General features: G+C 43.5%; 2 protein-coding genes across 2 annotated transcripts in view; both read left to right on the top strand.

The window, feature by feature from the left end:
* LOC149364608 (ATP-binding cassette sub-family C member 9-like) overlaps positions 1-14008 on the top strand; it is a 37242-nt gene extending 23234 nt beyond the window's left edge. Inside the window, exons 19-32 of the mRNA XM_089574560.1 lie at positions 297-565; positions 1597-1757; positions 2673-2742; positions 3335-3492; positions 4709-4801; positions 4895-4997; positions 5540-5653; positions 6385-6508; positions 8330-8448; positions 8847-9034; positions 11052-11152; positions 11234-11283; positions 12307-12453; positions 13125-14008. Of these exons, the coding sequence (XP_089430686.1) occupies positions 297-565; positions 1597-1757; positions 2673-2742; positions 3335-3492; positions 4709-4801; positions 4895-4997; positions 5540-5653; positions 6385-6508; positions 8330-8448; positions 8847-9034; positions 11052-11152; positions 11234-11283; positions 12307-12453; positions 13125-13265 (1838 nt within the window). The 3' untranslated portion in view covers positions 13266-14008. The remainder of the gene's footprint in view (positions 1-296; positions 566-1596; positions 1758-2672; positions 2743-3334; positions 3493-4708; positions 4802-4894; positions 4998-5539; positions 5654-6384; positions 6509-8329; positions 8449-8846; positions 9035-11051; positions 11153-11233; positions 11284-12306; positions 12454-13124) is intronic.
* Positions 14009-19680: 5672 nt separating this feature from the next.
* On the top strand, positions 19681-24296 carry RpLP2 (ribosomal protein LP2). Its single transcript, XM_089574562.1, has 4 exons — positions 19681-19782; positions 20781-20952; positions 22901-23002; positions 24183-24296. The coding sequence occupies exons 2-4, from the start codon at positions 20781-20783 to the stop codon at positions 24254-24256; spliced, it is 348 nt and encodes a 115-aa protein (XP_089430688.1). The 5' UTR covers positions 19681-19782; the 3' UTR covers positions 24257-24296.
* Positions 24297-27544: the final 3248 nt, after the last annotated feature.

A 27544-nucleotide genomic window follows, 5' to 3' on the forward strand; every position in this document is an offset into this window, starting at 1 on the left:
TTGGTTTGGACAGTCATGGGGCCCTTATGTTGTCACGTCTCATTGTACAACATTCACCTAAAACATCATTATAGGCTTCTTAATGATGGTGTCTATCCATTTTAGAGTTGCTGTTGACAGGCTTTATTTGGGTGTGCAAAGCTTCCAAATGTCACACAATTTTGGCATTTGTGATACAGTTACATGTGATTTAGGCAATGCCTAGGCCTGCAAGGTTTTGTTCAACTGAACAATAACTGGCATTGTTTTATGTGACCTTGGGGCCCCTAACAGTGCTCTCTTTGTCCGAAACCCAGGGGCGACCGGCCCCCTTCTGAGTGGGCCCGACTCACTTGCTCTTGTTGAAGAGGCCCAGTGGAAGGTGATCGAGGACGAAGACCGGGAGCAGGGCAAGATACCGTGCTCGGTCTACATGGCATACATGCGTTCTTGCCGTTTCGTGCTGGCGGCATTGGTGTGCGTTCTGTTTGCGGCAAACCAGGGGGCCAAGCTCGGATCTGACTTCTGGCTCACCGGCTGGTCGGAAGCGTCCAGAGACATCAATGCCACTGTTCCAGCAACCAAGGTTGGCCTGTGCTGTCTTATTCACATGGCTGGTTATTACGCATTTCTTATTGGGAGCCTTGAAGTACAGCTTGCCAAGGGCACAATTTTTTCTTTTTTTTTTTTTGTGAGCCTTTTTCTGTCTTGGCATTGCTTGCATGCTGAAAAGTGCAGGACATACCTATTGCTGTATGTGCAATGCGGTTTCAAATTTATAATATTTTCACATTCAAAAATGGGCTGCAGTGCGTGTACAAGTTAAAGCCACACTTGAGTACAAATTGAATACGAGTTGACTTGTATCAGTAGACAGCACATAGCTTTAATACGAGAGCTGCAAGGACAGGTCAAAAGATAACGCACAGGTATTGCCATCATCGATCGATTTCGCTAGTAAACTGCATGCGTCAACATAGCTTTTTGGGGACACAGATCCCAGAAAGTGGACTGCATTGCCATTCACTTGGCGATCACAGAGTCCTTTTCAGTGTACAGACGTCGCAATATCAAATCGTCTGATGGGAAAATTTTGAGATGCAATTTTCTCAACAATGAATCTAACATAAATTGCATGGAGTTGTCCTCCGCATCCCTTTAACATTTCCAGACCACCAGGTCTGCCTTCGAGCCTTGCAGCAGGTCACTTATCACACCCCCGAATCTCAAAATCTGTGGAGAGAGAGTGGGGTGGGAATATCATCTTCATTTGTGAGGAGCACTATAGGTGCTGTAAAGGCTTACTATAGTGTTCATAACCAGACATCGTGGCTTGGGTATTTTGACCAACCATGTACATTTGTATAAGAAAATGATTTGATGAGTTATGGTAAAAACTAGCACCATGATAGATAACGACAACTACACAAGGGTAGTTGCGGTTCTCTTCACCAGATGGTGTTGGGCTGCAACTAACTGTCTCTGAGCCGCGTGAACAATGTGACACTGTGACACCATGCTAGGGAGCAGTTTTCTGTCTCACATATTCTTGCTCTGTGGCCAGTGGTAATTGAATTGTGGGGTTAAGGTCACAAACAAGCAGTTCATTAAATGCAGGATGAACTGGCATGGAGCTACCTGATGGGCTACCTGGGCCTGTCCCTCTTCTGCATCGTCCTCTCACTGGTGACCAACATGTCTGCTCAGCTTGTCTCCCTTCGGTCAGTCAAGGTGTTCCACAACACCATGATTGACAACATCGTCCAGTGTCCCATGAGGTACGTACTGTGCTGCATTTTGCGGAAACAGCTCTTTAAGCTGCTCTACCCTGTTTTGACAAAGACTTTACAAATGAAAATGTAGCTTGGATTAACAGAAGTTAGCATGTTTGTTCTTTGTCATGATTTGTGACTAACAGAAATACTAGTAGGTGTGTTTAGGAGCTGGATATATGTTGGTACCACAAGTGCTTACTTATTTTTTATGAAATTTGATAGAAAAATACATAAAGCATCTTCTTAAAGTTGTTTGTTCTGATTTTGAAGCATTTAAAGTAATATTTCAGGCATTAATGCTACCATAACCATTATATTTTGGTTCCCACATGAAACAATTTGCACATGGATGGATATGATCAACTTATTTATTTGTTTAACTTTTATAAAACCCTCAAGACCCTGCTTTCAAGTTTATAGAGGTCAGTACAGAAGGGATGGCTGCATGGCGCAAAAAAGAGATTAAGTGCTGCTGCTTGGAAAAGTGGTTCAGAGTGACCTGTAGCTGCAGTTATTTTTTGTAAAATACTAGTGTGTGGCCGCAAGAAAATACACAGCTTGTCCTCTTCAGAGTTTAGTAAATGCCTCATAGCAGTGAATTGTGCTTAGTTCATCCCATAGATAAAAGTTTCCATGTTTTGTTGAATTCTCATAGTAGTGGAAACTATAGGATAGCTGTGGACAAATGGAATCGTTGGAGCATTTTTACGAAATAGCAAAAAATTCCTTATAAAGTCAGCTTATCTGTGACTCATAACGTCAGTGAGCTATGAATAAATGTCATCATGCAGCTCTAATGATGAAAGATAGTCCGAGAAATTATTTGTCAGCGTAGCATCGTTAAAACAGTGCAGCAGTATGTTCTCAGTTATGTGCCTTTTTCCTAATAACTTCTTGCTATAATGTTTTTTTTTGCAGATTCTTTGATGCCAACCCCATTGGAAGAATCATAAATAGATTTTCAAGTGACATGGGAGTTATTGACAAGGTATAGTTGCATTACAGTACATGGGGAAATTCACTGCCGTGTCTGGATTGCATTCATTGAATGCATTCGATCAGTCTTCAACATCATAATTTTTTCTATATTTTTTTTGTTTAAATCTAGTTGTATTTTCTTGTGGGGAGCTCTATTAACCTTATGTCCTATGACAGTGCTAGAGTATTTGTTTTCTTTTTCAGTTGTGACACTTATGATACAATTCAGCCTGGTTGTCTATTTTATCCAGACTGAAATGTTCAGTTGCCAGCAAACGTTTGCGGGACGCAGGTGTATGGAAGAAATTTTTTTATCTTCTGTCATGCTAGCCAATTGCCTAAAATGCCTGTACTTAGAGGGGGGCTTCTGTGGTTCATCCACTGGTATCAATACCAGGCAATTGTGTCGCAAAGCATTGCTACAGTAAATTTGTTCTCAAGCACACACATTCCGCTGACTTCTGCTGTTGACTGTACTTGGTGTGGATATGTTAATTAGAATCATTCGGACTTTCATGAGCTCTCTTTGACATCAGCAGCTCAGATCTTGCCTACCCACTTTTTTTCATTCCAAGTTCCATTCTTTTATGCGCCCCTTACAGAAACTGCCGGTCACCCTGCCCGTTCTGCTGCGGTTCCTAATGCTCTGCATCTCGGCCATCTTGGTGGATGTCTTTGTGACCCCCTACTTCCTGCTTGTGGTGGTGTTTGTCGTGGCAGCCTACTATTACATTCAGTCCTTCTTCCGGCACTCTTCAAGGTGAACTTGTACTTTTGCTTTCATTATACTGTTAGCAGTTGCTTTGAGAAAAATTGGGATGAGAATTCAGATCCACGAAAAGCGAGCTTATGTTGTGGAGAGATAGACACTGCTGAATGCCATGCATGTAGGTGCACGCAGACTCAGAGAGCTGAAAGTCACCTTATACTGTCACATCATCGTGCAACTAGACGATAAGTCTGAAGACAGCATAGGGCACTTTCTGTTTATGAGGTGATGTCATGTTGAAAAAATTGATCTGAGACCCACTCTCAGCATTGCTATCAATTGTATTAGCAAGTGGTGGGTTGTGCATTAGCATTTCTTGACCACACCACGTTTAAAATTGACATTGTCAGAAGTCACGATGATTCAAATATGGTACGTGCACTTCTATAACCAGCCAATAAATGAAAAACAAATTTACATGGCAGTCCAGCTTGGAAATGCATAGTAATTACAACATGTATGTGCTGTTTGCAACTATAATGCATTGCTAAGTTTGACGTAGTTCTGCTAGGCATATATATATACATAGTTTTCAGAAACTTGTAAAGGTAAAAGACAACTGTAATTACTTTGACAAACCGGGATATCTTAGTCCAGAGTTGTAAGTATGTATAAGATGACTTGGATTAACATACATTTCAATCATTTTGAATAAGCCACTAATGAGACACAAGTTGTCAGGGACGCCAGAACCAGGGGAAGCAAGAGGGGGTGGAATGAGCACCTCCAAGTATTTTTTGGGGGGGGGGGGGCTTAGCCCATGTAAATTCCTATTTAATACCTTTTAAAAAATTATAAAATGTACAGGAAGTGGCGGGGGTGAATCCCCAAGTTCACGCGTACCTGCAAGTTGTGCTTAGTGCTATGGGAGCTGCAAAATTTGTAAAAGCAAGTGGTGAAAATTTCTGCCCACATGCAGTGTTTAGACATGGGCACTTAATAAGGTTTAAGACTTTAAAAATATAGGGAGTGCAGTTTACCTATGTAAGTAGCAACTCTATAATGCTGAATTAGATATCTCTTGGCAAGCTGAAGCTTGGGGGGGGGGGGGGGGGTGCATCAGCTTACTTGTGCGTTTGAAATGGGATAGACCAAGTGAAAAAAACGTCTTTGACTCTGCTAATCTGTTGTTTCATTTCTCACAAGAATGTTGAGAGGATTATTGGTCTAATTTTCGCCTTTTTTTTTGTTTTCCTTCTCATTTCAGAGAACTGCAGCGCCTTGACAGTATTACAAAAAGTCCTGTGTTTTCTCACTTCTCGGAGACATTAGCCGGACTGAGCACAATTAGAGCCTTCAGGTTAGTTTCAGAAGTTCCTTCTTTATGTTCAGAAGTATATTTAGCCCTTCAGTGTCTCTTGTTTCTGAGTTTTTCATTCTTTTCTGCACTCAGGGAGGAACACAGGTTTGTGGAGAAAATGAATGAGCACATCAACGACAACAATCTAGCCTTCATCATGGTCAACTGTGCCAACTGCTGGCTCGGGATCTCCCTGGTGAGGATGATGCTTTTACCTTCATCCTTTTTCTTTCTCGTAGCCGCTTGAGGACATTAGCACAGCTTTCCTCGTTCATGTACTGCTGTTGCTGACCACACTGAGCTTTGCAAATCAGTACTCAGTGCCAGACTTCACTTTGGAAACCAAGTTTATATTTGTGTATGACAGAATACATTGATTTCTATCAAGAACCTAGGAAATTGGCAAAACCATGCTAAACCTCGAGGCATTGCCTAAGGCTATATGTGCATGTGAGTCCATCAAGGTTTTCATATGGTTGCATCAAACCAACAGCCTGCAAAGCTGCAACTTGGCATGTTAGGCGGTCAAGGCATAAACAGGCACAGCTGCGGAAGTTTCAGTAGGATGACTGCACTGACTTCTCGTATGTGTTTATAGTGCGCACTTTTTTTATAAACTGTTTTTTTTTTTGCTTTGCTCACTTTGTACTGACTCCACTCATGGTGTTTGTCTTCAATATTTTTTTAGTAAAAGTCTTTCTTCTCCTCCTCACACGTACATTTTCATTTTCTTTTCAGGACTACTTAGGTGGTGTGATCCTGTTTTTGGCAACTGTATCTTCTGTAACGGCAGCCATTACAGGAACAGCCAGCACATCTTTTGTTGGTATTGCAATGACATACACACTGCTTGTAAGTGGACCCTTCTTAGATCCTTTGTTGTGATTTGGCAGTATAGTCCAGCTTCAGTTTAGTTGATGAGGGGCTTTGAACTCAGATTTGTTAGTGAGGCAGGTTTTTAAATTAAATTTGCTCTTTGGTTATAGACAATGCCAAATGTTGTTGTCTACTAATAAAATGTGTTATTCAGTGTCTAATTTCTGTTATACCTCATTTCATAGTACTTATTTCATTTTTACCGTAACCTCTGTCAAGATATTGCTCGATAGCAGATTGATTTTACCTAATTTAACACCACCTAACCTGAATAATACAGTCTTCAGAATTTTCACCTCAGGTGCATAGTGCATATCTTTATTCAATAGATTTGGGTTTTTTGTGCATCTGTCATTTTTTTTCATGATTTATTAGCCCTTTGTAACCCTCAACACCTTTGGCCTTGTTATCATTTCCTTTTTTACTATTTTATGGTGCATTTATAGATAATCCATGTGTTTATAGATGGCACCCCAATAAGTAACAGTCCATGTAGTTATTAATTCTAAGCATTTATTGCCAAATCCTAATTATATGAGCTAAATTTGATCTCATTCTAACTTTTAAACAGCATTTTTCCTGGCTGTGCATAGCAAATACAGTGCTACTCATACAAAGCATTGACCCAGGGGTTTACTAAAGAATTTATTTTTTGTAATGTCTTTTTATCACATGCAAAACTGATGCTTTTTTGACATGTCATGCAGGTACCCATCTACCTGAATTGGCTTGTGAGGCAAGTCTCTAATGTGGAGATGTACATGAGTTCAGTGGAGCGAGTCACCAAGTACTGTCAGCTGCCAATTGAACGCATTCCTTCACCAGTTCAAGGTGGGCATTTTTCCTCTTTGTGTACAGTTCTGTTGTACCATCTGTCGCAGGACAAAACTCGGTGGATCATTCAAATGCGTTGCGGCCAAATGTTCATTATATCCAAGGGTGACACACTAAATTTTGTTATATCCGAGGTGGCGCAATGAGGTTCATTATATCCGACGTCAGCACTGAATTCATTACATCCGAGGTCCAGACGCAAAAGTTCGTTACATCCGAGGTGGCAATTTTGGGTTCATTATATCCGAATTTAACAAGCGAAATGTCGTTATATCCGATGTGGCAACCACGGGTGGTCGAAATTTCCGGAGCCCTTCACTACAGCGTCTCTCATAGCCTGAGTCGCTTTGGGACGTTAAACCCCATAAACAAAACAGAACATATCCGATGTGGCATACTGAGGCTCATTTTATCTGAGCCAGTATAACTAAGTTCAAATACATAGCATAATAAGTTCGTTCGTAGCCCGGTTGTCACCTGCCACTGACAGATGGCGGTCGCCATTTCCACTTGAACAAACCTTTCTAATGCTAACGCATTATTAACAGCCGCCATTGATTCTGACAAACTGGTGCCATGACCTGTACTTTTGTGATGATGCTACGTACTGAATGAATTCTGTTCTCTCTCTTCTTTTTTTCTGTGTGTTGCACAGCTTGTATCTGTCTGGCTTCCTACGTAAATTTAGAGCTGCTCACGTCATGTCATGCTACAGTATGTCTTTGTTGTGATGGGATTCTGCATTTAACAAACCTATTCACTAGAAAAATATTACTTCGTCTTTTTTTTCTGCACCAGATTAATGTAGTCAAAGTGTTGTAATGCTTCACTTTTTTTATTACTTTGCCGTTACAGCATGAACGAAATGCTGCTGAACGAAAGTAGGCATGTCAGCTTTTCTGCAAAAGTTGGCAAAACCTGTCACACTTTACATGTTACTTAGCCAAGTGTACCTGAGCCTAAATGCATGTGACCTGCACTCACTGTGACCTGCACTCATAGGTACAGCATGTCCCACTGGCAAATGACCCAAATTTGCTCAATCTCATTTCGTCAAAATTTAGAGCAGTGCATTAATATTTTGAAACTATGCCTTAAACGTTAAGTATAAGGAAGAACAGCAGCATCACTGAAATAAAGCCACCACGGTGGTTCAGTGGTCTTGGTGCTGGGCTGCTGACCTGAAAGGCGTGGGTCCAATCCCAGCCACGGCGGTCGCGTTTCGATGGAGGTGAAATGCTAGACCTGTGTACTGTATGATGTCAGTGTATGTTAAAGAACCCCAGCTGGTCAAAATTATCTGGAGCCCTCCACTATGGTACTCTTCATAGCCTGAGTTGCTTTGGGACATTGAACACCATGCAACAACAACATCATTGCCTGAAATAAATGGTACGGAAAGGTAGCAGCCAGCAGCATACTTTTAAATCACTTTGCACTTTGTAGTGAGTAGCACTTGTTTAAGGAATTACAAGCATTTCACATGCATCGCTGTTCTGTGGAGGAGCATGTTCAGTCACAAGTTAAAAAGATTAGCGCAAGTGATCGATCACTGGTGCGAAATAATCTCAAGCTCACAGTGCTCCGGTTTATGACAAAGCCAACAATGAAAATAACGAGAATGGTGGTGGCCCGTAACTACCTGGATATGCATTCACAAATGTGCAATTTCAGGTTCAAATCTCTCCTGGTACCCAGAGAAATTCATATGCAACTTGCATGCACGCACGCACGCACCTATTTATTTCTTACTGTGGAAAGCGAAGTTCAAAGTTCTAGCATGCTTTGTAACAGTGACTTGCATTGTCTGTCCTTCAGTGCCTGATGACTGGCCCAGCAAAGGTGAGGTGCGGTTCGAAAAAGTCACCATGACCTACGAGGCTGGTCTAGACCCCATACTGCGGAACATCTCAGTCACTTTCGCACCCGGTGAAAAGGTGAGGCCCCGGAAAATTTACTTTTTATGGGTTCTTTTTTTTATTATATATGTTTTGTCAAAGAACCCAGTGTCTAAGGTGGCTCTTAGGTCGTCATGCGCTTATTTCATTCTCAGGTGGATAGGATAATGTCTTGGGCTTCGAAATATCCTTCAGTTAGCTTCCAGAACAGCAACTTTCTGACTTCAGAATTCGATCTGTATGCCGTTGTTTGATTTTGTTGCTTTTCACTGTGTCGACTTGAATCTGTTATACCGGCTGATTCACATTGTATCAGTTGCACACCTTGCCGTCATGCAAGATGTGTTTTTGACGGTACCTAGTGGCACATGAAACAAATTATGTCTGTAGTAATTTACTGCGCAGTGCAGATCTTATATTGGCAATTCTTCCCCAAGGTTGGCATCTGTGGAAGGACTGGCAGTGGCAAGTCATCCCTGGTCATGGGTCTTTTCAAGATGGTTCCCATCTCAGAAGGGAAGATCTTTGTCGACAACATTGACATTTCCCTGGTTCCCTATGATGTGCTGCGCTCTCGCCTCTCCATCATTCCCCAGGAGCCTGTTCTTTTTTCTGGAACAGTGAGGTTTGTGCGAATACATTTAATGAAGTGATACCAATCCCTCAGTTTTCGTCAAATAGCAATGTTCATGGCTGGTAAATATTAACACTAGTGATAGCTGCAGCTGAGCCGTGTTGTGTAGATGTTGTAATGTAGCTGCTCAATGAAGCTTGCTGTCTGCATGTGTCAATCTCTTTTAGTGAATAGTCAGTTTGTGGACATCTAGACATTCACAGTCATATGTTTAGGGAAGCATTTGTATGCTGTAAAGAGCTCAGCTCAGGCATTCCTGGACAGTGTTACGTAAATGAGTAATTTATGGACAACATTAAAGAAACGCGTTATAGTAACAGTATCTGGTGTGAATGAAATAGATTATCGCTCACTAAATTGTTTACATTTTGTCTCATGCCTTTCCCTTCTCTCTCTTTCCTCCTCTTGGTCATCTTTTCCTGTTTCCTCTTGCTTCCCCTCTTCTGCTCTTACCTCTATCTGCTGGAAGCAGGATGGAATAACCGTAAGCGCTCTTAGCATCCTCATACTTCAGTTTGCTGTGCTAGCTTGTGTGGTATATTGCCTGTAGTTAGACTGCATTTTTCAAAATAATTTTACCCTTTACTTTATGGAAAGGTACCACTATATTCTTGCAATGTATGCAAACAGTGCTACTATTATTTATAGTGCACGCATTTTGATAATTTTTCTTGCCCTTACTGATGTCAAGAAATTATTTCTCAAGGCCAGGATACTCACATACCTTTTGCAGAGAGGTGTTTACTCTTTTTTATTATGATAAAGGTAGTGTACCTCCACCAAATATTACGGGGGGTTAGCCCAGCAGCAGATGGGACAGGCCACAGTCAGAAGGCACACCAAAACCAAATCACCCTAGCACAAACTGCCACGTCCTTGTCGTCGTCAACTGGCGAGCGTCCAAACAATGTCGTCTTCGTATCGCGACTATGCACCGTAACAATATTATGGTAAAGGATTATGATAAAGGCAATTTTCACTTCACTCTGGTCTAATTTCTTGGCATTTCTATGCTTGTTGTAGTGGTGTTCCTCATTAAGGCAACCCATTGCTGTATAGTTCTGATAAATATATAGATTGCCAAGAAAATCCAGTTTGTGAAGTTCAGTTTCTTTAATTTAAACATATAGGTAACGCAAAGAATACATGACGTCATCCTAGAAGACCTGTAAAGGTGTCCAGTAGGAAAATATCCAACTACTACATGCAAGAGTAGGTCAAGGGAAACTGATCTGGCTCACAGCCAAAACACACATACAAAAATTTGGGACATGCAGTCTGTAGTTCTGGAGGTGACTTCTGCAGCGTACATCTCAGTACAGAGCTGTACAAAAAGAAAATTGTTACTTTTAATGGCTCTCATGTTTTTTATTCTTTTGCTGTCTCTTGCAGTTGGGTGTTGTGCCTTCCTAGACTGCTCTCTAAGTCCTTTTGTTGCCATTTTTAGGCATGCTAAGATTTCACTCTTTTGTGGCAAAACGTTAGGTGCTGCTGTATATGCTGGCTTTTCTTGTATGCTAGTCTCAACACAGGGAAACAACTTGTATTGGGTGTTATCATCCCATATTTGTTTAGTCTTTTAATTTCATCCTAGGCAGGATGAAATGAATTAACTTTGTTGTTAAAAATCTTGAAGGTCTTGAAGATTGTATTATATTTACCACATTTATTTCACTACTGCATGCACTAGCCATATCAAGGTAACTTTATTCATTGATATATGTGTGTGCACAGACTCAATCACACTGGTCTAGAGTGCTCGAATGGTGCCTAGGGGAGGAAATAAAGCGAATTTCTAAAGTAAGCGTTGACTTTCACTGATAATGTTTGTGCTCTAGCATAGCCTAGTAGACATGTAGACATGAGAACTGCACAGCCACAAGTGCTTTACCCTTTGCAGAGCAGCTGCAATAAGAATTCACTTCACCTGCTCACCAGCACACTGGTCAAGCACTCTAGACAAACGTGTCTGGTGTTCAAGCTTCGTGGTGTCCCTACCATGTTCCAGGCAAAACTTGGACCCAAAAAGGGTTCACACGGATGAACAACTCTGGAATGTGCTGGAAAAGGCCCACCTCAAGGAGGTTGTTATTCTTGCTGGTGGTCTAGGTAAGTCCACACATCTCTTCAGACACTGCTAATGTGTGTACTCCATTGTGCAGCCTTTGCTTTATTTCTTTTACTTTCCAGATGGGGAGGTATCTGAAGAGGGAGCAAACTTCAGCATTGGCCAGAAACAGGTTGGGTGTTGTGATTTGCACATTGGTACAAACTTTAGTGCATATTTTTGACCCAGCCGTTTTGGAGATCTCTATAATAGCTCTGCTGAAGTCTTGTCAGCAGGAATGATACTCAGCAAATGCAGTCTCGTTTCAAGAGAAATGGAATGCAAGAACTGTCCTGTACTGAAATGGCTGGTTACCAGGATCATAAGCGTGTTTAGATGGGAGGCGAGTGGGGCTAACGAACTTGGGGGAGGCGGCTGCAAATTTCATCCTATACTGTTCCTTGCTGCCCGAAGACATGAACAGACACTACCATAAACTTTGCCTGCCCTCCCCTTATGGAGAGACATGTACACCCATGCGCAAAAGTGGAGAGACCACGCGAACTGATAGAACTGCACGTCAGCGCTTTCTCACGGCGCAGCGCCTGCTTTCGAGTTATGCATAGGGTGCCTGACCAAATAAGTTAACCTGTCTTTCTACCCATTTCTTCCAGACACGTCTTTATGCACAGACAAATCGCAATCATCGCCATTCCCGTGGTCTCTGCACTTTTGCGCACGACTGTACATAGCTGTGCATACCTGTGCCCAAGATATCTTGGATACCTGTTTCCTGAGATGCCTAATTTTACATGCTTGACTGCAAGAGGTCAGAATTAGTCCGGAAGTCTCCACCATGGTATCCATGAGAGCATAATTGTAACTTTGGGACATATAATTTCATTTGTAAAAGATAATAGTAATGATTTTTACAGAGGCCATAGGTGCAATCCGAACAACGACCTCCCAATTTCGTGTCTGGTGGTCTACCAACTGAACTACTAGCATCTCGTTGAGTAAATTTTGCTTACCTTTGTTAAGCTCTGAAATGCAATTTTAAGCTGTGAAATTCAATTTTCCCCTCAATTTCTATACTGCTTTATTTGAGGCCAGTAGCAGTGAATGTCAGTCCATTTAGAACACACCTTCACAATGACTTTAAGTTTAATCTTGGAACCCTTTTCCTTGTTAATCTTTTCTTCTGCCTGTTGTGCAGCTGTTTTGCTTTGCTAGGGCACTGCTGCAACCCTCAAAGGTGCTGGTTCTGGATGAAGCAACGTCATCTTTGGATGCAAACCTGGACAGTCTCATACAGGAAACCGTCCTCAATGAATGGGCTGATTCAACTGTTTTGGCCATAGCTGTAAGTACACACATCAGACTGCACAAATGCGCAAATGTTGTTTTGAAGAACTTTGTGCACAAACCTTTTGTTAAGAGCTGCATCTGGAAGCTACATCTACATTTTGCCTGTGCTCATATTCCTCCTCGCAGCACTCGGCCAATCAGTAATTTCAGAGAGGACGGATTTTGTGGGCACATAGATATTAAATGCATTCCTGCATTAAAACTCCCGCACTCGTTTAGTCAGTGAAAATGTAATTGCAGTGGTTCTGGGCCATTTAGGCCTGCTCATTGATGCCACTGGCAAACGTGTTGTGACACTGTTATTACTGACCTTTCTTTACCTCAGAGAGTGGGCAAAGTCATTCAGTACATTCACAGCTTCAGTTTTGTGCACATTTTTTCGCACTGGTCGTTTGAGGGACTTTCTCTAGGTTCTGTGGTGTTTGCTGTAGTCATTATGTCGTTCAAAAAAAAGAAAGTTCTCCGTTCACGTGCTGGCGAATGAAAAATGTGGTATATGTTAGCGTGGGACTGGGTACAGTGGTCACGAATGAATGTAGGCTACTCTATAGCCATCACTTTCACTTCCTGCTTTATGGAAAGATAGAAAGTTTGGGGTTTTCTTTTCTTTGTATGGGAAATATGACTTTATTGATGGCAGCATTTGTTTCCTTTATTTTTTCCCAGCACCGGGTGACTGGCCTGCTCAACTTCGACAAGGTCATCGTCCTTGAAGCTGGGCAGATTGTTGAGTCTGGCTCACCAGCAGAGTTGAAACAGAGAAGAGGGAGCATATTCATGTCCCTTCTGAAGGAAGCCGAACAATAGGCATCTTTTTCTTGAAGCACAGCTTGCAATTCTTGTTCTCAGGCTGCTCTGTTGTGCGACAAAGCTGACAGGTTTAGGAAGTACAAAAGCTAAATGCTGTAGTTTCATTCAAGAGCAGCTTTCTTCGGTGCTGAAACTACGCGAACTACTTGGCCTTTTTTGTAGGCTGTCATTTCTTCAGAGTATGGCTCTTCAGAAAACCTCTTCAAGATGGATCTCTGGAGAGCATGTTGCAATAGACTCTGTACATTGGCAAGCATCATACTTGCTAGACAATGCTTTAAGTTTTATTCAAGGGTCGCTTCTAAGTGCCAAGTGTAGTAACCACCTCATTCCATGCAGCATCTAGACATTGCGGGTTAGTATTTTAGTGGGTGTCCATTCCTGAGGCATTTTTTTTTTGCATCACCTACGCACCGCTTGCTTGTGTATAAATATGCAGAGTGCCGCTGCTTCACATTTTTGCACTTGTGCTGCTTTTCATGTCCCAGGGTCCACTGGTATTGCTTGTTGTCCTTCAGTGTTGTGGTTAGTGCTGAGCAGGTTTTATGCTTATTTATTTATTTTTATTGTTTTTAAGTTTTCTTTCCTGTTCCTGAGTGTTCTGCACCGCACGAATGCATTGTCAAAAAGAGCCTTCAAGAGAAGCAACTATTTATTTTACACCCGGAATACTCTATTTTGCTGACATTGTACACATTGTTCAGAAGTTATTTAATAAACATTTTTTTAAACAGCAAGAATTATTGTCATCACTTTGATCTGTGGCTCTCCATGCGTGGCATCTTCTTTTCAGCAATGCTTAACTTGCCTGGGAGTAGAGCAAGTCGATGCTTATTTAGAGCATAAAAGGCAACAACCATGAAAGGCCAACTCTCTGCAAGCCAGCAAAAACCTCAATGGACCAGACTATCCCAAAACAAATGTCTCATTTACTGCAAGAGCAGTGCTTGCCAGTATATACCCTTCTCTTGTACATTCTTGTTTCTTGTACATTCTTGTTTCTTGTGTATGATTCTTTGTGTATTTCTTGTGTATGAAAAGAAACTTCAGTGCAATAGAAGAAGACAAAGACACGAACAGAATGAACGCTAGGATAAAGTGTCGAATGAGGAAAAAAGTATTTCCCACTTTGTCATCTTCTGTTGTGCTGTAATTTCTTTTCATTAGCTATAGGCGCCAGCAAGCCCAACAAGCCACAAATCTACTAAGGTTATTCACGCCATTGTGCTTTCTTCACAAAGCTTTTATGAAGTGTTCTGCAAGCTATTCTGCTTACTGTGATGGAACTATACTTGGCTGGAAAATGGCTTCTTAATAATGACTAGTCTGATGAGTTTTGTCGTGCTTATGTTTGCATAACTTTTAACTTTTATCAGCTTGAACCTTCTTGAATTAAGTGTAGCTTAGAGGCCTCCTTCTGTACTAACATTGCTTAGAAAATTTTGATTACTGCAATTCACAGAGCAAACCTACAACTGAGTGCTCGGGCATTTTGCGTATCTCCTTCATCGAAATGCAGGCCAGTTATACGATAGAATGTATCTTTAACATCACATTTTGCCTCCTCCCAGTCCCTGTGCAGATTTCAAGCTACAGTGTGTCGTAATTTTGAGAAAGTGTCTGCTGTAAATTTCGCATACTGGCTGAGACAGACTGTTATATTATGTAGTTCTTTGCATACATGTAAAGTGAACTCATTAGCCAAGCTCCTAGTTTCACTTGTGATGCTCGGAATACAGCACCTGCGTTGGCTGTGTAGTGCCGTTAGGCTTTTGCCCCTTTGTGGCTCTTCTTCTTCTCACCGTAGTTTCACTCTTGTCATTCTTTTTGGTCACGCGGTCGAGAAAGTTACCATAATTACAGGATTGCAGCACTTTTATTTTTAGTTTTGTTTTCGTATTAGTATATTTTACTTATATTGTTTACTAACAGTTATTGTGCTCTACTCATATAAGAACGAGTGTAATACTTTTTTGCGGCTTTTAAATTTTTTACCTTTAGGTTGAGATAGTTAGCTATGGTGCCTCGAAGCGCGCGCCCCCACTCGGGGTGAGGACAGCTGCATTGTCTGCTACGGCGGCCGCCATTCTTGTGCCCGCGGCATGCAGGTTTTGTTCTCGTGGGGGGAGGGCTGCTCGCTTCTTGCGGGCGCTTAAGATAAGAAAAATAAGGAATCTTGCGGTACGCTTTTGTTTTACATGAGAATAGAATACTAAATCTTGTTGGAGAGCCTTCTGCTTTTAAAAACGGGACAAGCAGCCAACGTCAAGGCATGGACAGTATTAAGGAAAGCGGGTATGCAAGATATGCGCCAGTTATGTCAGTGAAGCTTCTCTAGAATCAAAACTGATCTCTTATGCACCGACCCCGTTGGTGTGTCGAAACAGCACTCCACCCCAACATAAATTTGCATCATCAGCTAGCTTAGTGTCAAGCAACCATCCTCCTAGAGAAGCAGAGGAAAAAAAATTCCTGAAAACGTTTATTTACCGATATTTGTGACAGATTACAATGAAGGGAACTGTTACTAAGCAGAGGAGCATGCAATAAAAAGTTTTGGACCGCTTTTAAGATATGAGTTAAATCTCGATGACAGTTATGTCAAGGCATATTCAGCATACCATCGTGGGTACTGGCAGACCCGTTGTTGTCCTTCCTATGCATGTTTAATCTCCAGGCAAACAAATCACTTGAAAAATGCCACAATCCACTGCGTGGGGGGGGGGGGGGGGGGGGGGGGTTGAAAATTTATTTTACATCACACCTCCCTCAATTGAAAGCATTTAATTCTGTTCACTTTTTTTTTAGTTAATTTTAACTACGAAGTTTAATATAATTGCTAAAAACGCATCAGATAAATCTTAACAAAAACAGCACTGAACCAACATGCGGCACTTACACTACAGACACATGAGGAGTTCATCGGTTGGCACTTGTCACGCTTGATCTGGACCAGCCATTAAAGCCTCCTTTTCTGATCTCTTGGAAAATGGAACATCCTCCAACCATTTCTCGCATGGTTGGAGCACAGGAACACAACATCCAGACATTGCACGGTGATGAAAGCGGGGCGAGCGCAGGCACGCAGCAGTGACCTGCACGACAGCAGAGCGGCGAGGTCGACGCGGACAACACAATGGCGGAGGGAGCGGGTGGTGATGGAAAATGTTTATTTGCTCTATTTTACAGTGGTTTTTGCGGCTTCAGATGGAGTCTTCCATCTTCTTTTCAGGGTCGGTTCCCCTATAGTCCAGGGCTCCGCTGAGGGTAGCTGCCCTGCGTGCACGCCTAACTATAGTCCTTGTTGGACTTTCAGGATGTCGCTGGATAGCATCCTCTCCCACAGTTCCGCACTCGGGTTTTCTATTATGGCTAGCTCGTCTATTTTCTGGCAAGCCCATGTGGTACGGTATAGGGTTGGTTTGTCTCCACACCACGGAAACTTGCTCTCGTACTGCGTGGGGTAGATTTTGCTTAGCACGTTTAGGCATGGGAATGTTCCCGTTTGTACTGTCGCCATGCTACGGCATCTTCTCTATTTAGTTGTTTGTGTGGGGGCGGGTATTTTCGTCTGATCCCTCTCTAGTAGTTTAGCATCTCTGTATAGCTTTGGGCTACCGGCTCGGGTTCCTCAGCGGGGTCGGGATTGTTGGATGCTCGGTTTGTTGCGTACCTTCGAGCTATCCTATCCGCCTCCTGATTTCCTGTAAGGTCGGTATGTCCCGGCACCCAAACTATCGTGTGTTTGGCCTGGTTGTTTTCGGTTTTGCCACTTGAGCGGAGGATGCGGAGAGGGCTGTGGCTGATTCTGCCGTTTAGGTAGTTGCGGCATGCAGCTTGTGAGTGTGTGAGTATGGTTATGGACACGTTGGATCGGTAGCCCTCCGCTGCCGCTAGAGCCACGGCTGCCTCTTCGGCCTCGACTACCGTACAGTTCCGGATTGATGCGGTTGTGATTTCTTTTAGGTCCGAGTTATCCGAGGTGATCACAGTTGCCACTTTGCTTTTCTTGTGGTTTCTGTCCTCAGTGTATGTAGCGGCGTCTACGTGCACTGTGTCGTTTCTAGTTGCCAGTGTTCTTTGTATATATTCTGCTCTTGCTTCCCTTCGCACCATGTGTAGGTTCGGGTACATATTCCTGGGTATCGGTGCTACTTTGATGGTGTTTCTGTATTCGTTCGGTATCGTCTCCGCGCTTTGTGTCGTCTTTATGGTAGCTCCACCGCCGTATCTGCTCAGTAGTCTTCTGCCCGTTGCCGATAGTTTGTCTTTGGATTTGCGCTATTATTTGCGTTTGACGGTTGATGTAGACTGCGCTAGATAAAGCGCCGAGGTACAGTGTACTAGAAGTTTTACAGTGGCTCGAGCGGAGGCGCCTCCTGTTGTGCGCCGCGTACCCTGCTTTGGAAGAAAGTAGCGGCGGCGCTGTCGTCGCCCGCACTTGAAGCGACTGCGCGCGCCTTCTGCTCCCGCAGTTGCGTGTCGTTGTTTGCGTCGTGGTGTGTTGCTCCGTGCGTGCGTTTTCTGCATCAGTGTTTACGATGCCTCCCAAGCGACGGCTAAACCACTGTTATGCACCAGGTTGCACAACTGGCTACGCGAGAACAGCACAGGAGCGTGCTGCTACTACCTGCCTCGGAAGGAAAGATGCTGAACGCAGCAGTATTCACAAGAGCCTGTGACTTCGGTGGCTTGCTCTATCCCTCTATAAAACTTATTACCAACCTTGAAGATATATTTACAGGCTGCTTCAGCTCGAACAAGCTCCATCACGACAGCATCATGGATGTGCTGGCTGTCATACATAACAAGCACATTGCAGCTATTGGATGTGAGGAGCACAACCAAACACTTACAGCCAACATGATTGGATTTTATGTGGTGACCCGCATGCACTTTTATGTTAAAGGCTTGAATAAGTCTCGTGATGCAGCACGCAGAAAGTCGCACCAGCATTTAAAGCTTAGTCGCATATGATGATCACATATCAACCAAGCTGTTGTGCAGTGGTCGGCTTAAAAGTGGACATATTGTGCAGTAAAACTCATTGTTGTGGTCTGTGAAAACTTTGTTTGTTGTTCATGACTGTGCCAAGCACCTGTGCGTACCAAGTAGTAGTAGTAAGTGCAGTGCAAATTCCTTGTGATACAGAAGCATAGATGAAGATATTAAATGCTTTGAAAAATAATGGAATCTCCCTAATAAACCAAGAACATGTATCCAGTACCACACAGGGTATTCAGGTGCGTCACGTCCCCTGCCCCGCGCGTGCGCACGCACGCACGCAGCACAAATAGAATAGCGCCACGACTCGGCGTAATTAAATGCCGCAGCTAGTTCCGAGGCTGGTTACAGAGGGAGGAGGTCGTATGAGTCACGGAGAGCAATTTTAACATTTTGACAAAGCGTATTTCTTTCAAAATGCTAGTAAGGAGACAATATTAATCGCCGTTTCATTTCACTTACGGCGATCGAACTACCTTCTTTATGTGCTCTTGTCTCATGGTCGGTGGTATCTTGATCATAGACAGGGAATCCTTTTTATTTCGTATTTATTGGCGCTTGAAAGCGAGGACGCAAGCACATATTTTGTGTGAAGCGCACCATCAGTGAGATGAAATTTACCATACAAAGAGTATGAGCGAAGCGAGGAATGTATATTGCATTCAGCTATACAGCTGAGCCGCCCGCGAGAATCGTAGTGAGCGTTTGCAAAATCACTTTTTTTTTTCATTTTGCTCGTTCATGGATAAAACAGGGTCAATACTAATCAAGGCAAACTGCAACGAATACCACCGCGAAATGTGAAGCGGCTGTCCCCGGCCAGACAATTACGGAACTCTTCGGTCCGCCAGCGACAGCATCGGAATATTTCCACATGCACAACGAAGCTACACGGGACAGAAAGCGGAAAGCAAACATTTTTGTCCCTTAGTAGTTTTGCATCCCTTCGTGGTGGTAAACTTGAATCGCCTAAAACATCGGCGGAAGCGGTGTCCTGCAAGCGCGACGGCCGCCTGAAAGGTGCCGCGGCTGACGCGCTTTCAAGTGCGGGCGACTACAGCGCCGCCGCAACTTTCTTCCGCTCGAGGCCCTCTGCAGCGGAGGCGGTCGCGCCACTAGAAATATTCTAGTTCACTATAGCCGAGGGAGCGGGGGAGCGCGCGAAAACAGGCGCCCGCCGCCCAGTGGTTCAAAGGGTGGCTTTACCCTAAGCGGGGGCGCGCGCATCGAGGCACCCTAAAGTTGGCTATTCACTAGCGCCAAAAATACGTTTCTTTGTAAAAATTTATTAAAACCTTGCAATAAATTTGTTTTACTATAAAATAATAGTGTTTTTATTTAGTTGTATGCGTTATTTATATGCAATATTTTTATTTAAATACATATAATTTGTGGAGCTTTGCGACACCTGGCGTCGAAACGAGAACCGGCGTTTTGCGAACTTCCTCTTCCCTTTCATCGTTTTTGTGTTGCGGTGTGGAAGACGTTTCGTGTCCACGAGACTTAAAACGTAAGTTAACAGCATTTTAATGTTTGCCCAACAGGTTATAAGTTGTCACATTAGAAGATAGCTTTGTCTTCGTTTTGCCGATAGTGCTGAATTTAACGCTGAATTGCTGATTACTTTAAAAAGTGAATGTCCCATCTGTGATCCATTAAGCCTAAGCTGATCAACACGTGTGCTGCGCGCGCGGACTGTGGCGTGCTGCATGCACGCTGTCCTACCTGTAAATAAACTGCACTTTACCAATCCTTGGATCACTTTATCCAAATGAACACTAGTTGTTTGTATTTAGGGGGTAGGTGGTAGTGGTTTAGTTTCTTGGCTGCATTGCTTCCGAGCGTAGGCGAAGTGTTACGTCCGACTCTGGGATAGATTGGGACTGCGTCGTCGTCGCCGCATGACAAAGCAGGTTCTTTCATGCTTTGCACAATTCATTCTCTTCTTTAATACTACAGTTGTTAGAATTACTGTTTAACTATGCTTGTTACGGTTGGCGGGACGAGCGGTGTGTAATGCGAAGCCGCTAATGTGAAGCTCGTATGCTGAGCAGCTTTCTCACCTCTCTAATGCAAGTGTAAGGTTAAAACTGCGTGAGTTGTCTTGGTCTTGGCGTTGAAGCTTATTATGAAACAGGAAGAGTGCGAATCCAGTCAGCATATGGCAGTCGGCTGGCACGTGTTATGCCTGTGTTAGCCCCCCACGGCGCAGTGCTTGGGCAAAACCTGAAGAACACGCGCTTGGTAGTTCTGCGAAGGCGGTGATATGCTCAGTAAAGCAGCACAACTAACGACACATAGAAAGAATGCCGCGTTCCGTGTGTCGTCTCCACAGCTTTTCCGGAATTCTTTATGGACCATCAAGTAATCTGCACCCAAATTTTGATCTGGAGACACTTTTTGAGACACTTTCCGATTGAGACGATTTTGAGCGACTCGTAATCGCGCCCCTGCTGCGTAAGTTTCTGACTCGAGCTTGATGACCGAATGAGCACTGTGACGTTTCAGATGCGTTACGTCGCCGCTTACCTGCTGGCCTCCATGGGCGGAAACAAGGACCCATCCGCCGCCGACATTGAGAAGATCCTGGGCAGTGTCGGTATCGAGTCCGACTCCGAAAGACTCAAGAAGGTCATCAGCGAGCTGAAGGGGAAGTCCGTCGACGAAGTAATCGCGAAGGGTGAGCAAACGTTCTCGTGACGAACTGATCACTACACTGAATCCTTAAGGGAAGCCGTGTCTTTGAGAGTGTGCGTTATGAAAACTGAATTTCGAGTTGTTAGCGTAGAGGTAGTTTGTGAGTTTATGCAGTGGCGAGAGCGTTATCCATAAATATGGCCCAAGTTGCAGTCGAGTTAGAACCGGACTGTTTGGCAGTTAGTTCGCCTTGTGCTTATGTTTTTATCAGCGTAATCATTGATCACCGGTTCTAGTATAAATGTGGATTGGACAGGCAATTTGACGAATGTCACTACTCGCTGCTCACAGGGCAAGTTGGTGGCATACCTTAACTTACACAGTCATACACCACAATGCCTGTTGCAGAGTAGGTAGAAAAGCATGCCTACATGGTTTACAATGAACAAGAACTCTGCTTTGTGTGACAACCTCAAATCACTTGTTAAGTTCCTTGAAACATGTTACTCAGATGGCGTGCTGAAGAGTGCAGAGCCAGCACATGCCCATGTTGGAGCTCATGTGCATGTACAACAAACTGCTGTGAAGTGCGCTGCTCCCAATGCTTAGCAAATCGTGTGTGAACGCATTTCATCTTGATCAATCTGTTGGCTTTGCACTTGTACACTCGTTCCATTAGTCGGCCCACTGGAACAGCTGTGGCATTTAACTGCTGAGCCCAAGGTTGTGGAATGGAATCCCAGCCGTGGTGCCTGCATGTCAGTGGTGGCGAAAACTTGCTCTGTGATGTCGACATGTTGAAGAATCTCAGCTGACTGAAATTGATGAGGCCCTCCAGTGAGGGCCAGCCAATTGCAGTGTTGTGTGTGCTGTAGGTGATTGTGTAATCTGGCAAGGTAGCATGGAGAAAAGGAAGGGAAGACGGGAAAGAGCAGAGGAGGGTGTTCCATACAGATACCTTGCAATTGAGCTGACTGGAATTATGAGCCATTATTCGTTGGGGTATTTACTAATTGTTGTAAGGCATGCATTATTCACCATACGTTACCTTTGTTTACATGGAATGCATGCAAGAGCCATGAAGAATACATCAATTATTTTAGTAAAATCTTCTCTGAATTGTTAGCCTGTACTCTTATGGCTCGGCTGGCTATACACACACACACATCTAGACCGTGCAGACAGAACACATCAGTGGTCATTAGTATCATTTGCAGTCAGGCTAGGGTTCGCAGCTTCGTTCTGTTCTGCGTGCACTTTCGTATGAATTGCGACTTCGAGACCCCGGGCTCAGGCTGCAAAGAACTCACTTGAGTGTGGGAGGCAGCAGTAGATGTATGAAACACCTGTTGGAGCACGCTGTTCAAGTGCCTCGGGCAAATGTGTGGAGCAGTGTACATTTATGAGCAAACTTGTTGAGAGCGCTTGAGTGGTGCAAGAAAGTACTGCCGATTACAACCAGTGAGAATGTATGGCACCAAGGGCGTTTGCGGAACGAGCAGCTGGCCATGCTTACTGGGCATGTGCTTTTGCTGCTGCTTCTCAGCTCTCGGCTACCGTGGTCCACAAAGTATGGCGGCTCCAGTTACCGCGGACATAGACGTTTCACTGCCGTGAGAATAGTGGAAAATATAGCTTCTCTGGTTTAGCTTTAAATGGCCTTTTTGCTTGGGGTATAAAGGTGAAGGGCAGCGTGTCATGAGAGAGAGGGAGGTTAATCTTTAATAGACAAGTTTTGCAGCAAGTTCAACGTCTTTGCAAAATTCCAGCTAAAGGAATGAGGTTTGGTGCACCATGTCGCTGAGCATCTTTTGGGGTGTTGGTCCGTTGTCCTTGCAGCCTCTGCCTTTGATGCAGAGAGACCGCTATATCGTTTATCGTTATTGTGCATGGTAGTTAGCCAGATTTTCATTAATTAAACAGGCCTATGAGCTGCTGGTCATAAACTTGTGTCCCCCCCCCCCCCTTTTTTTTTTTACTTTTCTCTGCAGGCAAGGAAAAGCTGGCTACCATGCCCTCTGGTGGTGGTGCAGCTGCTGCCGCAGCGCCCGCCCCTGCGGCGGCTGCCGGTGGTGGTGCAGCAGCTCCAAAGGGTGAGTGTCCACACCTGGGACGAACTTAAAAGCATTGGTCATGAGTTATACCGCTTTGTTACCAATACCTTTTTTCCCTTGGAACGTTCTGGAAGACCATGGAACAGGGCAGGCAGTTGGTAGCCGTGGCAGTGGCTATTAGGGGAACACTCGTTGCTATAAAGGAGGTGCTGAGTAGGCCTGCATATTCTAGCATCTGGAGTTGCGATGACTAGCCCTAGCTAAGGACGTGTGGTAACTCCGTTGCTGCACTTTAAGGACGAATTGTTCAACTCGTCTGACTGCTCGAGTGGAAACAGCATTTGGCCATCACGTGCTGGCACAATATTAATGTCTCATTGCATGCTTCCATTTTACTGGTTAAAGGCTTCGGTTTGAAGTGCCTAATTTCTAAGTTGGGTCGGGAAATTCCAGAGTACAAGAGAATAGGACAGTTAATCTTGGCAGTCAGGCTGAAGTGCATCTAACGCTGCAATAGCTATAGGAGTGCTGTGCACTTGATAATGATCTTGTCACTTGCACCGCATCTCTGGCATCCCTCACTGACAGCTTTTATCAACGGGCTTTTGTTTTGACCTCCCACTCCTTGGGTGCAGTGCATACTTTTCTGGGCATAGGCATTGCTCTACCCTTGTCTTAATAGCAGCGTACAACAGTCGTCTGTATTTACCGCGAGGTGGTTAGACAGGCGCCTAACTGATCACCATGCCAGGTGCGCTTTGAGCCATTCCGAAGTGCCTTTGTTCTGTACAGCTTATTTCGCTGCAGCTAGGGTTTTCTCGTAAATGGCATTCCGGCACTGCGTGCAGCCAACATATTCAGTATTTTGCTCACCTGTGTGAGCACCCTAGGGAACTTCCGTTAACAACTGTTGCTATAAAACTGCTGCAGAAAACTAGTGCACTGTGTGTTCAGGATTTCAGTGTTGGACTTGTCATATTTTAAATAAGTTTATAAGGTGCACCGTTGTTCTAGTAATTTGTTTCATTAATTTTATTGTAGCATAAGTGCTAGGCACGGCCAGATTTGTTTGTACATGATGATTTCAGTCATCATGCATTGGTGACGAATATTGCATGGGTTATTGACCTGTGCAATTTGTTTTCACAATTTTGTCACTTTTTAGACAATACTTGCTTTGCATTGTTCAACTTATTCCCCCCCCCTCTTTGTCTTACAGAATCGGCCAAGAAAGAGGAAAAGAAGGAAGAGTCTGAGGAGGACGACGACATGGGTTTCGGCCTGTTTGACTAACATCGCAACATTAAAACAAGCCATTTCATTGTAAATGAAACTCATGGTTGTACTCATGAACTCTGGTCTTCATTTTGAATGGATGGTCGGAAGCCATGTGGTTCCCATGTTGGTTATGTTTGGTACCTTTTTGGTGGCCAAGCTCCTTTGCTCCAGGAACACTAATTAAGCTTAGTTTTTGCACCTTTTACGTGCGTCAGTGACACAGCTAATCGAACATGTTAAGTGATGAAATGAGTGTAGGCATGCACCAATACCTTTGAGCCTCCCGTACTAAACTAAATTTTGGTAGTGGAGGGCTTAAAACTAATATCAGTGCCACTGCATCTTTTTGGAAATATGTCACAACCATTGAATGTCAGTTGTGTAAGCAGTGGTCTGTATTTGTTTTGCGAAGTGTAAACACTGTGCAAGTCCAGCATATGTTAGGAACAACCAGTATAATGAGCAGGTTTGTGGAGGTGGGGGACATATTTATTGAGAGGATGAACAAGGTGCTGGACTTGTCTGTTTGGTGCCTTGTATCAAGTTTAACACTAATCTTTGGGTTAATTCCCAGTGCAGAGAGTGCCACACACGTTTCTCCCGTTTGCAAAATTGCACGTTTTGATGGCATAGTAGTGGTTTCTGTATATCAGGTGTTTCAGGGAAACCGATCACAAATTTAAAAATAGGGATATTGAGGTAGAAGCTCTCTGCGGCATAGTAATACCAATGTTGGCAGATGTGAAAAACAGGAAGCATTGACTTTACTAAGGGGCACACACTGGCACTGAACATACAACCGAGTTGTTGCAAGTATGCACATCGGTTTACACAACACTAAAGCTGTGTACATGCGCCATGTCAACCATATATGTCCTCGCACGTGAATATACCGCCAAACTGTTAACCACTGAAGCATGTTCATCTCCTGAGAAGATGGCGTTGCAGATTGCATGCTAATACACCCATTATTAAGGCAAAAGCCTTCAATGCCTCATCATTGATGACGGAAGGTTGTCAGCAGAGGTCTCAAGCTTTTCTAGTGAGACTAGAGAAGAATCTTTGTGCACGATGGGATTCGAACCACCATCCTTCCGTTCCGCAGCCGAGCGTGCTAATGGCCACGCTACTTCCTACCAACGCATATGTAGTTCTCCTTGGCTAGGACGCTGGAGAGTGTTTGCAGAAAGGTGTCAAATCAGACGGATGCCTCCCAGATGCCCTCCAGTGTCTCCAGCATTTAAGGTTCACCAACAGTTGTGTACTTAATATCTTAACCACACATCAGTGACACAAGCAGCAACACTGCGCTAAAGGCTTTTGCCTCGCCGCACTTTAGGTCAACAAAGAGCCCCCTGAATTTTTTTTTTTTCTGATAATATGCAGTGCTTAAGTTACCAATCTGGTGCACCTTTCTGAATGTACGAACTCTCATAGTTCAGACAGGGATGACGTACAAGAACATGAAAAATTGCTATTTGTTCCCTTGTAGAAAAATGATGCATGCACCATTTTTTGTGTACATTTCATCAAACTCGCGAGTCTGCACCTTTTTGTATTTTATCTGAATATTACATTAATTATGCATTTAGTATATCAATTAGCCAAACTTGCGATGCTAACTATGCTCATCAAGAACTCTGATGCTTCTCTCACCAGTGCGGAGCGCTTTCTCCACCCCTCTGCTGTCCGTTGGAGCCTTGGCATTAAATTCATTGCATTATCTGCACTGATCCTGTTGCAGGAAATCGGACAGAAGTTATTAAGGGGGGACGAGGGTCTTAAAACTGACCTTTTTATTTGTGGCTAGAATCTCATGAAATTTTGCACACAGATGCTTTTTTCTCTTCTGATTTCAGAAATGTAGTCATAATTGAGCTGACGGTCATAGATCAAAAGTTATCTTAAATTCTAGAGTGTAATTAGGTAATTTCTTACACAGCTTTAATGCACTTTCTCATTGCATTTTGTTTCTTTTAATTACTTGAATTGATAGCCAGTGAATTCCCATACCCGATGACATTCTTACTTTTTTCATTTAGGCCATGTATAAATAGCAATTTACAATTAGCTTAACGAGCTGCAGTGTCAAATACTGCGACTTTTTTCTCTCGACATATTATGTGAGGATGACATGCCTTTAGAGAAAAACGAAGAATGTCATCGGGTATGGGAACTTTTTTTTTTTTCTGCCTCTCTTTCAGTCAATACAAAATTGAACCATTCCAGATGTTGCATTCAAATCTGCACATTATGCCGTCCTCCCATCTTCGATCTCCCAGCTAACAGGACCCCTTTCGTTGCGTCGTCCAATCTGTCAGCCTATACCCTATTAATTCTCCTTTTCCTCTAAAGCTCCTAATCATTCCAACAGTTCACCGCCTGTGTCTTGGCCACTCCCCCGTAGTGGGTATGTGCCATTCTACTCGAGGCCAACCAACCAACCAACCAACTCGCTATCGATCCATGTAAACAAAATGCAATGAGAAAGTTTCTTAAAGCTGCGTAAGAAATTACCTAATTACATTCTAGACTTTGCAGGATTTAAGACCACCACCTCAGTTATGATTACATATTTGGAATCAGAAGAGAAAAATGCATCTGTGTGCAAAATTTCATGAGATTCTGGCCACAAATAAAAAAGTTTTAAGACCCTCGTCCCCCCTTAAGCTTGTGCTCCAAATTTTTACTGCACCCACTGGGGGACAGTACTTCGCTTTCACAAATTGTGGAGCAGACTCCTCAACCATTGAGTTTCTATGCTCTCAACGCTCCTTTCACACGCTGTGCTGCTGTTTTCACTGCTCTCACATTAGCAAGGTAGGCTTGGCCACGGTGACATGGTAATTCACCGCCTGTGCGGACAAAATGAACTTGAGCACTGTGGCCAATGTTAGCACATCCTTAGGCTGCAGCTGTCTTGGGCTATAAACATCAAAGTATAGGAGTACAATTATTCCATGCTTCATCAGACTGACCGGGGGATTTCAGTGTTTTGAATGAACTCTGAATTGCGCTTTCGATGCGAGCATGAAGTGCAAATAGGCCGGCTGTTCCTCTTCTTAATGAAATCCTCTGGAAGGAAAAATTTGTTTTATTGTAAAGGGTTAATGAATACGTGACATTGTTTTGGGGTTTTCATGAATTGCAATAGGTATACAGAACACATATTATTGCTGCATCTGCGCGCGCTTTCTGTTTTGAGCCAACGTTTTTTGAACAGCGCTGGCCGCCACGAAACGTTTGAAGCGGAATGGAAAGTGTCGCCCCTAGCTGTATTCTTGTTAGTTTTCGTTCGCTTTC

The sequence above is a fragment of the Amblyomma mixtum genome, chromosome 2, assembly GCF_055824585.1.
Source record: "Amblyomma mixtum isolate Tamu chromosome 2, ASM5582458v1, whole genome shotgun sequence".
NCBI lineage: Eukaryota > Metazoa > Arthropoda > Arachnida > Ixodida > Ixodidae > Amblyomma > Amblyomma mixtum.

Bases quoted from the DNA above. Each gene is read 5' to 3' on its own strand.
- RpLP2 (XM_089574562.1), top strand. From the start codon at position 20,781: ATGCGTTACGTCGCCGCTTACCTGCTGGCCTCCATGGGCGGAAACAAG. The intron at 20,953-22,900 runs GTGAGCAAACGT...TTTTCTCTGCAG, and splicing joins CGACGAAGTAATCGCGAAGG to GCAAGGAAAAGCTGGCTACC. The intron at 23,003-24,182 runs GTGAGTGTCCAC...TTTGTCTTACAG, and splicing joins TGGTGCAGCAGCTCCAAAGG to AATCGGCCAAGAAAGAGGAA.